The 11,480-nt window shown below is 38.8% G+C and overlaps 1 protein-coding gene across 1 annotated transcript in view; it reads right to left on the reverse strand.

Moving 5' to 3' along the window:
• Window positions 1–6,725: 6,725 nt before the first annotated feature.
• The window catches only part of INPP4A (inositol polyphosphate-4-phosphatase, type I, 107kDa), a 50,648-nt gene continuing 45,893 nt past the window's right edge, over window positions 6,726–11,480 (reverse strand). The window contains exon 25 of the mRNA XM_010293096.1: window positions 6,726–7,352. Within this exon, the coding sequence (XP_010291398.1) occupies window positions 7,220–7,352 (133 nt within the window). The 3' untranslated portion in view covers window positions 6,726–7,219. The remainder of the gene's footprint in view (window positions 7,353–11,480) is intronic.

Consider the following 11,480-nt stretch of genomic DNA (forward strand, 5'->3'; position numbering starts at 1 on the left):
GGGCGGAGCGGGCCGGGCGGGAGGCCCCTGGCAGGGTAACGGCTCTTTCTACTTCACGTGTGGAGCCCCACGGTGCTCCCACAGCTCCCGCGTGCGCCTGGGCGTGGGCGCACACACGCGTGGGCCCACCAAGAGCTTTCTGTGCCCAGAGAGGCGGTAGATGCCCCTACCCCTGGCAACATTCAAGGTCAGGCTGGGCGGTGCAGCCTGCTCCAGTTGCAGGTGTCCCTGCTCACTGCAGGGGGCTTGGAGTAGCTGGCCTGTAATGCTCCCTTCCAACTCATGCCCTTCGCTGAGTCTACGATTCTAACAGCGTTATGGCCATTCCTGGCGTTGGGGAAGTACAGAATACCTGCTGCAGAAAGTGCCAAGGTACGGTTTTATAGAATCACAGAATCATAATCATTAAGGTTGGAAAAAACCTTTAAGATCAAGTCCAACCATCGACGCAACACCACCGTGCCCACTAAACCATCTCCTGAAGTGCCATGTCTACACGTTCTTTGAACACTTCTAAAGGTCTTTGCTCCCAGTTAATAATTTTGTTCTTGTTAATTATCTTCTGATCTTGTTACTTTTATTATACACTGATCGCTGGCTAATTGTGTCATGAATAGAAGGATAAACTGCATCCATCCCGACTGGATTTTAATCACATGAGTTGAGCCGTTTCTCTCTGCATCATACTGGTACGTAAGCACAACTGGCGTAGCGCCAAGGCAGCAGTCAGATTTTTACTGATGCTTTGATATGACTGAAGCAATTAAGCAGACATCACTGTCACAAGAATTGAGGCTGATCTGGAAGTCCTGTGGATTGGTAACTGCTTTATATTGCAGTTCCGTATTCCTTATCATTAAAACTTTAATTTTAAATTAGCTTGAGAATTTTCTAAAACTTCTCCCCTTTTTCCCCCACCATCCAGTCGGGATGTACTTCCAAATTCCCTCCCAAAGGTTTTTGCCAGGAATCCCTGTGTAGTTTCAGGTTTCTTGTGACCCTGATGAGAGCACTGAGCAGACAGAACCATTCCCACCCCAGGTCACCAATTTCAGACACAGTGTAATCCACTGATGTTCCAGGTAGTGCCTTTCCCATTGGCCATTGTAATCTCTCCTTTTAACTTCTCAACTTTACGAAGCATTAAACGTTCAGCAAGCCTGACAGCCAGTGACTGACTCCAGCCCTAGTGACCTAGTCTGGGTTTACAGCTGCTGTTACTGTGGGAGATGTTGGGAAGGCTTCTTCACCTTGCTCCCTCAGAAACAGCCAACAAGCCTAGTCATTTGGGGTTTGGTACAAAATGATACACATATAAGTAATAAACAGCACGTTATCTCAAGTATTTTCACTGCAAGGACCAAAACGTCACAATAAATTACATTAGAAGATGTACAGTACATTCCGTATGCTGTAAAATCTGTAAAATACACATTTGCAGAACTTTAAATCCAGAATACTTAGGGTATATGCACAATAAATTACATTAGGGGAATGTACAGTACATTCCTTATGCTGTAAAATCTGTAAAATACAGATTTTCAGAACTTTATATTCAGGGTATGTGCACAAATACAACAGCACAAAAAAATAAGAACTTCTTAATGCTGAAGTCCATGTGGAACACAGAAAACATCAGAAATTACGGGACCAGACTGGCAAATAACATAAAACTTAATACTGGCAGGACTTAAAGAAAAAATGGGATGCTTAGCAGGGATACCAGGCTCTTCTAAACTGTATTTTCATGCAACCAACTGATCACGTTGGACACTACCAAATGAACTAGGGCACAGCTCCACGTGTCACTGTCATGCTGCCAAAGGGAGTCAGTTGCAATAGGCAAAATATTTTATTAACTGTGAGCAGAAAGTTTGCCTGATATTTAAAATGATGTGAGACAAAGAGGTTGCTGTTGAGTTAAGCATTCCCATTCGTAGCCCGAAAGTCTTGTTATTCATTAGGGAGAGCTATTTTAAACAAACCCATATGCAGTCAGCAAAAATATATAGATACCAAATTTCTGAGGTGGGCCTTGGAAATGCTTAGGAATTCACAAACTGAAAAACGCTGAAAAAGCTGACTCTTGGTCACCAAAATTACCTACAGTTTCTTCTGATGAGCGTTATTTTTCTGGTTTAAACAAGCGTTTTGCTATTTTTTATTGTATTCTTCTTGGTTTTCTATTCTCTCATGCAATTTTTGTGTCACATCTATTAAAACTTCCTCTCTTTTTTTGTCAGAGTATATGTTTCAAACTTCAAGACGTTATATTTCACAGAAACACAGAATTATTAACGTTGGAAAAGACAACTTTAAGATCATCAAGTCCAACCATCAACCCAACACCACCATGCCCACTAAACCATGTCCCCAAGAGCCACGTCCACGCATTTTTTGAACACCTCCAGTGATGGTGACTCCACCACCTCCCTGGGCAGCCTGTTCCAATGCTTTGGAACAATGCTTCAAGAAGTTTTTTCTACTATCCAGTCTAAACCTCCCCTGGTGCAACTTGAGGCCATCTCCTCTCACCCTATCACCAGTTACTTGGGAGAAGAGACCAACACCCACCTCACCACAACCCCCTTTCAGGTAGTTGTAGAGAGCAATTAAGGTCTCCCCTCAGCCTCCTCTTCTCCAGACTGAACAACCCCAGTTCCCTCAGCTGCTCCTTGTAAGACTTGTGCTCCAGACCCCTCACCAGCTTCGTTGCCCTTCTCTGGACACGCTCCAGCACCTCAATGTCCTTCTTGTAGCAAGGGGCCCAAAACTGAACACAGGATTCGAGGTGTGGCCTCACCAGGGCTGAGTACAGGGGCACGATCACTTCCCTGCTCCTGCTGGCCACACTATTTCTGATACAGGCCAAGACGCTGTTGGCCTTCTTGGCCACCTGGGCACACTGCTGGCTCATATTCAGCCGGCTGTCAACCAGCACCCCCAGGTCCCTTTCTGCTGGGCAGCTCTCCAGCCATCCCTCCCCAAGCCTGTAGCGTTGCATGGGGTTGTTGTGACCCAAGTACAGGACCCGGCACTTGGCCTTATTAAACATTTGCGACATGAGGTAAGGCTTTCTGAAGTGCAGTTAGACACTGGACGTGGAAGACTGCACCACAGCTTCAAGTCCTGCCTGAAGACTTTGTTGTCCAGGAAAAGTGGCAAAGAGAGGGAACAAGTTGTGGTTTCACCCCAAAGTACGCAGTCACTGCTGCTCCCGGCAGCTCCCCACAGCATCGTTTACAACCCATGGCCACACATATGCCCTTCATACAGCCACAGTTCCACAGGCGACCCGGATTCACGCTTGCCGTGGGTTTTGAGTGGAGCAATCTTTATGGAGACACGTAAGTCAGCTTCAAACACGTGACAACTTCTCTAATAGCGAGAATGCCTTTTAAAGATGTTAAACCTTCAACAATCTTTTAAACACCTCACCTTTTTAAATTAAAAAGAACAGTGGTAGATACTTTTTTGACACTAATTTAAAATTTCTAAAATACAGGTATGTATATACACACACGTACGTATAAGTATTTTGCATCTGCACGTTAGGAACTCCCGCCTGTCACGCATCTTCTCCTTCTGCATTTTGAATGAACACAGCGGGGTTCTGGTATTTTTTCTGGTATTGTTTTTCTTTCTGTTTAACTAGAAAAACTAATTCATTGAGCCCCACTTGTGGTGCTCAGTTCTCTTTCACACAAATAAAATTATATTTGGCAGTTCTCAAACATTCAGTGACAGTAGAATTTTTATGTTCTATTCTTCATATTTTATAGAATCAGAATGCTCTGGATTACTGTCTGTTACACTATTATATAAAACTCATTTAACCTGAAATCCAAATGACAATCAACAATGATAACCTATCCCTGCTGAAAAGCAGCACAACTACTAACGCTGCTGGCGGGGTGAGTTGGCTGCAGGGGAAAGCAGCAGCAGAGAAGGAATTCTGTTAATGGAAGGAAGAGTGGAAAACAGAGAACGAAGCTCGGGAAGGTCTTACAGAAGACTCATCGAGAAAGTATATAAAATTAAGAATAAAAAAATCTCATACTCCTCCTTTGTTTAACTGTTGCTGCTGAATGCATAGCCTGTGGGACAAACTGGTGCCTGACTTAGCTACAGAAAATTGATAGCAGCTGCACTTTAGCAGGGTTTCGAAGGAACCATTTCCTGACTTGGGTATCTGTGTAACATATCTCCATACACAACTTAGCTTAATATATTCTCCAACAGATAAAGCATGTCAAGTCAAGGAACCTGAAAGAGTTTATTTTAATTTACCAGAAAGGCATTAAAAGTAAGCCACCATTTGGTATTCTTGTCAGTTCTTTATTGGTTTTCATCCTAAAGACTAGCACATTTACAGCATACGTGGATTGGATGAACTAGAATATATAAAACAGTAGCCATATGTTTATGATATATTAATACTGCCCAAAAACAAATAAATAAAAATATTTCAATGCACAAAGCTTGGCAAATACAGTTGTGTTGGGACAAAACAGTGTTGTATTATACAATAATTTTACATGTATAAATGAGACAAAAGGCAACTGTGCTGTAGGTACTTTCACAGAACATACACAGAACATACTTGGCAACAGTTTTCTTTTTTTTACTGCCGTATGTTTTATAATTTAAAAAAATGTACTCAAAAAAGAACATTAGACAGAACTTCATTTTACAGTGATCCTTAAATCCGCCTCTCCTGTGCAACAGAAAAGGTTACTTCACCCTTGTGAAGCGTCCTATGTGGATTGCAAGTTTCACAGTTTTTCTTTTTTGATGAACTGCTCGAGGTCTTACTGTTCATTACGCCCTTTAAAAAAGCCCATCGATGTGCATGTACTGACAATGTCGTATGTCTAAAATGTTAGCTGGACAACAAGGTTTTACATGTAAGCATTCAGAAATCAGAATATTTTAAACAAAATAATGCAGTACTTGAGACTGGTATTCCGCCACTGTAAAAAGGTGAGCAAAAACCATGCACATAGAAAATTTGACAACTTTTTCTGATTAGATTGATATACAAAATAAATAAAGGATCGCTAAGCTCTAGAGTAGATCTAATGATTGTTGGCCACAGTTTAAGACAGTGGCTCTATTAATTGTTACAACAGACCTCTTGTTATTTTCCTCTGAAGCTGAACATTGGAAGATTTTTAGTGTAACAATACAGGACTTAAAATATAATTAACTATGTTTGAAATATACAAAATAGAATTATCAACTCATAAAAACTAAGAGTTTAGTTTATACAAAAATAAATGTAGCATTTAATAATGGGCCAGGGACTGAAGGCTGAGCAGAACGAATGGACTAACATATTTAAAGAGATCCCACTGAAAAGTTTTTCTCCATGTATTTGTTTACAGATTAGCAAAAAATAAGATAAAATTAACACTTATTTATTAATTGGTGAACAGGGTTCACAAAATTTCCAAGGGACTGTTCTACTATAGATGATTTGTTCAGACCTGAGATAGGTACTACAATACATTGATTTTGCACAGAATTCAGTGTTTTGTTATCCTAGGGAGACTGAAATAATGGTAACCACCTAGCTCAGCAGAACTCTCTGACCTGCCTTTGTGATGTGCTGCTCAGTGTAAACTGCAAAAAGCAAAATGCAAAAACTGCTAGACCTGTAACCCCCAAACCGACATGGGAGCAGAATGAACATGATTGATAGAGCAGTGACAGCACAGACAAACATCAGTGAGAGGGAGAAAGAAATCAGAAAACAGCCATATACTTACCTGGCTGTTGCTACTCTCACAAGAACAAATGGGCAGACTTTTCTATTCTAAAACTTAAATCCTTAGAAATCAAAAAGGAAAGGGCACAGTGTGCTGAACGAAGCTAGCTAGAGATGACTTAATCCTGTTAAAATTTGGAAATTAATGTTTAGCTCCTTTTTAACAAGGTATCTTAGCTTCAAAGGCATTCTTTGGGAGATTATTTCCGAGGAGATCTGCTGAACATTTTCTATCAAATGCTAGCGAGCTGATCACCTTAGCCGTAAGCTAGAACACATCTGTGGTTCTCACCCATTAGCAGTAGCACATGAGCAGTTCCTTTCTACCAACAAAGGGCATCGCTACCTTCCTCAGAAATACCCTGAAAACAGTCGTACTTCCTCCCAGGATTCTGAACATCTGCCCAGGTAAAATGCAAAGGTAAACAGAAACCAGTTTTGGTTAGGGACTAACAGGGAGGTGTTGGGCACTTGGAGCAATTTTGTATTGACATACAAAACTGATATGGAAGAAAATATCAAACACCAATAAAAAAAAAAAGTAACACCCCACCCCCCAGATACTAATGCTTACAGTCCAGAAGTGATATAAAAAGCCATGGGTAAAAATATTTTAATTAAATCCATGATACCATGGAACATACTGAACATGTCACGTGCAACATCAGCAACTTGCTTGTCGTGCTTGCCTTATAGCGGAGAAGGGCAGGGGGAATCTGTTGCTAACGGTTAAGTGTCACTATGTTTCTGAAACACTTTTTAAAATCAGTTGTGTGCCCAAGTCCTTATCTGCCAAAGGTGACAGGAATTTGTTTTATTTGGACAGAACTACCAACTAGACCTCCTCTGCCTGGCCTTTTATGTATTGTTAATTTCATAGATGAAGATGGCATCCTATATACAGTAAAACAATTTATACTCCTGGCTTTTATTGTGCTGATTTTTATTTTGAAAAGTTAAACTTCTGTTTCTTGATTGTAACAATGCATTCTATAGTTATTAGGCTGTCTAGGATCCAATCCCTTTTTATTTACAACTTTTGAGTTTTACTCTCAGTTTTAAAAAGTTTATGAAAAGCTCAATCCCAAGTCAACTCAGTATAAAAAGATGTTATGCGAAACAGCTGCCTAAATGCCGTTCCTAGAGTCCTTGCCCATCCAGGAGATACCTAGCTATTTGCATATAGGTAATTATTAAGTAGGACAATATCTGTTCATCTTACATACACTGAGGGCTAATTTAAACGGGCAGAGAGTCATCACACTATTCTCAAGCTAAGATGTCAGAATAATTGTTACTATAGATTCCAATTCTGTAAGTAACATGCTCTGCATAACCTAGTGAAACGTACGAAAAGGTTATTTATCTCTTCTGGATGACAAGATCATGTATTAATCTGGAGTGTATCCACATGTTTTAATGGAACAGCAATTAAAGGACATAGTATGCTTATGTTTCAACTTTTCCATAAGTTCCTTCTGGAGGCCTGTAATACTTTGGGAAAGCCTTCAGTTGCAGGGAATTAAATGCATACTTGCGACATCCAACATTCTTCATTGTATTTTCTCGCCGACAACCCTCACTGGGGAAAAAAAACAAGCACAAAAAATGACAGCAGTAAAAAGGAAAAAAAAAAGACTTAAACTAAGATGAAATGAACTGGTTATTTTATAGCATTAAAAAAAAGTTGGTTATATTTAATGAGCGTTTAATTAATTTGGCACTGCAAATATTAAAAATGATGACTCATCATACAATGCTAGTAAGAAGCACACAGAATGGACACATGCTATGTCTGATTGCTAGTTTTGCATTTCTAAAAAGCAGCAGCGCATCTACTGAAAAAGTTCTTTCATGACGGTTTCATGTATTTCAGGGTACACTGTTGTGGAGTTCACATGCCGCTTCATTGCACAAGGGATCCCAAGAGATTGCTTAAAAGCACTTCTGCTAATTTATTACTATATTAAGCTGAAAAACTGCTGATCTCTCAATAAGAGCTTTAAATTAACTTTATTGTTCCCTGTATGTCAGTATTACCGGTACTTACTTAAATATTAGAGCTGATACAAAAATAACGACTTTCCAGTTATCTCTGCATGCATAAATTAACTTGAAAAATAAACGTACTCTAAAAAAAATCATCTTAATCATGAAATAACAGCTTTGGGTGCAAAAAAAGATTGGCTGTGTCGGCAGTCATCACCCCAATAAAACAAAGCTGTGCAGAATTTAATTTTTATCCAGTGTTTTGGTGCAACTGCCCCACATTAGAAAGAGGTTCTGTGCTACAATAAAAAACTACTCCAGTTATAAGGCTTCTTTACACTTGTAAATCTACTTCAGAGTTCCTTTGATTATATCCAAATACAGACATACAAAAAGAAAGCAGTATTTTTTAAATATATATAATAAATCAGTTTAGGCTTGCAGGAGAATGTCTTTCCCCGATAGAGAAATGAAACCTAAGCAATGATTTTAATACCAGAACTTCATGGCAAAGTGTACAGTACACCATCTTATTGTGGAAATGTCATGACATTCCTGTCCTGGAGATGGCTGCAGCACCTGCCAGGTAAACTGTGGTCGTCTGAAAAGGAGGGTTTGGATTCTGGTTCAGTTTGAAAGCTCTCTGCTCGTACCGACCTCACCGTTCGTCTAATTTTGGTTCATTAAACTGACTGTAACTGTGTTCTGTATGTACCACCCAGTTTAACTTCATAAAACACATTGTAACTTCTTGCTCTAAGAAACACTTCAAGTAAGTTTGAAATTTGGCTCCGGAGCACACTCTGTGACTGCCTTTTATAGAATGGATCGTACATGATGACACTACTTTTACGTCGATGTTTTGTCTTTTACAGAACCCTCCCCCAAAGGCTGTTGCAGTCAAATAGATTCGTCAAAAATTTGCACAAATTATAGTTCAGCGTACTAATAAAAAACAGTAAGTTTAAATAGCATGTATGAGATGCCAGATGAGCTTTTTCACTCCAAACTGAACCATTCTGTTCATAATTCATTCCACTGCATCTGGTTATTGCACATGTCCCTATGGCACAGATGAGCCACGGTGGCAAAGATGTATTTCACGTGCCGTGTTTCTTCTGCTGGAGGCACGAAAGCAACAGGCACTACAGCATTTTAAAGCTGAATGCCTGAACGAAAGCACAGACCAAGCTAAAAAAGAAAAAAAGATGAAAACTTGTCCCCACCATAGTTTAAGAAAAAAAGAAAAAAATGACATTGTTTTCAAAAAGCCTAGGCTTTCATTCTAGATGAATTTAAGAGTGGTCTTACTGCAACCCTAGTGTCAGTCACGAGCAAAGCCTTCATACTTTATTTAAACAGGTTCATAATCTCGAGGAGTTCGGTGGAGATACACCTACTAAAGTTACTTTCACGTCTTCTTATACTGAACCCAGGATGCTCATCATATTACAAGAACAAGGCCACAGTCCAACCTGACGTTCGTTCACTTTGTAAAAAGGTAGATTTTGGTACCCATAGCAAATGAAGCAGTGTTAATCAGAATGAAGAGATTATTTGTACGGAGACACAGTGCTAATAGATATCATCACAGGACGTGGATATGTCCAATACCATCACACGATGATTTTAAATCTCATCAGCAGTAAGGATTTACCTAAATTTATTGCAACTAAATAGGATACATGCTTAAATAAATAAATATAGAGAGATACACGTGTGTGTGTATCCTTCTGGTTTTTTTTTCTTCCAAAAACAAAATTGGAAAAATAGTGACAAAAAATACCAGGAGACAGTGTACTGTACAGTCTGATTTCATGAAGACACAAATATAACCACATACTTTTTTTTTTTAGTTAGAATATTCACCAAATGTAGGATTTTATCCTAATTTTTATTCTAACTGTGCTTTTTTCTTTTTTTTTTAAGCTTACCTCTCTCAGAAGCTTCCAAATTCCATTAAAATTGATAATAAAAGCTATAGCTACCTATATTTTTCGAGCGAGTTAATAATAGTAGAAAATAGAAATCACAGTACTAGTAGAGTTCTCCTCAGAAGCCAAATTTTCTGTCATCTGAGGCACCAAGCGAAGTAAATCCCTTTATGAACTTAGCAAACTACATTAAATGAGGTTAGGATTTTTCATCAGCTATTGCTATTGACAAGCTCTGCCAGACCACTGCATCAATGAAATCTTTCAGTTTAAATAGGCCTCTCCCAGTTTGATGTATACATAAATGATGAGCCAATTTCATCTGCACGTATTCTGCGTGACTAAACTAGGTAAGCTGCTTTAGTCTCACCACTTAAATAAATGTTAACTTACCATCATTCGTTTATCTCTAAGTCACTATCAACATCATAATTTATTAAAGCTGTCCAACACTTAAAAATAGAAATAACAGTAATATTTAGTCTAATGTAATTAAAACAAAGCCCAATGGAAAACCTCAAGCCCACCTACTAAAGGAGCTAACTGATACCTCCCTCTTCTTGCCTGAAATATTAAAGACCAGTATCTTTAACTTCTAGGTTGACAATGACCCTATTTCAGAATAAGTTCTATAACAGAGCACCTGAAACAGATAATGGATCATTAGCAGGCTAATGCCAATTATATCCTCTTCCTAACCACAAGTCATTCTCTTTATGTCTTTAATACATTACAAAATGCAGATCTACAAATAGAATGAAATAATTCTGCATGCAGTGCACCGCAAGTTCTTTTTTTGAGTGGGTACACTCATCAATTAGAACATACTTAACCATGAGAAAGGAACAAGACTATGGTTCTACAAACTGTTTAGTAATGTAATTTGGATATTATGCTTCAAAATGAAGGTAGAAATTTGTTTATTTCTTTAAATAATTTTCTTACAATTTTTTATAAACCCCACCCGTGTTTTTATTTTTCTCTTCATACCTCGTAAAAATGAAAGGCAAGATTAGCATACACCTTAAATATACAAAAAGATACAAATTCTTTTCAGACAAAGTTCCTTTCTCTGGAATACATGAAACAAGTAACACAAAACTATATTTGGTAAGAGATCTTCAGGCCGGCTAGAGTAACGAGGTAACAGGCCAATGTCAGACTATGTTACAAGCACTGAAAGCAGAACAGTAATTTAAAGTTTCAATACAATTATTTTTGATAAAATAATTTTATGTATATTTACAGTTTAGTACAATAGAAACGTAAAATTGTAAGGCATAATAATAATTCTTGGCAGACAATGCTATGACATACTCCTTTGTCCAGCAGGTACCAAGTGGCAATACACATTTAAGCACTTTTTTTTTGTTTTTTGACCTTATCTTCACTTGCAACGTAATCTGGCCACCAGGTATGCTATGCTTAGAAACAGCCACACAATTAGTAAATTGGGGCTGAGAGCTAGTAAAGGAATAGAGTAGAGGAGGCTGGGATCTAGTCTGAAATCTCGGATGGGCACCAAGCCACTCAAGTTCTTCTGGGTGACTACCTCCCGTGTTCCAATGCTGTGAAAAGGAAGAAGGTTGGGAGGAGGGAAAATAAAACAAAAAGGAAGATGGACATGCAAATGAATGTATAAAAAGAGATGGCAACACAAGACGGTCAAGAAAATGAAAAAACACGGAAGAAAGCACAACAGAACCAGAAGATGAAGTAAAGAAAGAGTGGAAAAACATCTCAAAAATATGTATCAGCACAATTACAGAAATAAGGAGAGGGAAAGA

The sequence above is a fragment of the Phaethon lepturus genome, unplaced genomic scaffold, assembly GCF_000687285.1.
Source record: "Phaethon lepturus isolate BGI_N335 unplaced genomic scaffold, ASM68728v1 scaffold20028, whole genome shotgun sequence".
NCBI lineage: Eukaryota > Metazoa > Chordata > Aves > Phaethontiformes > Phaethontidae > Phaethon > Phaethon lepturus.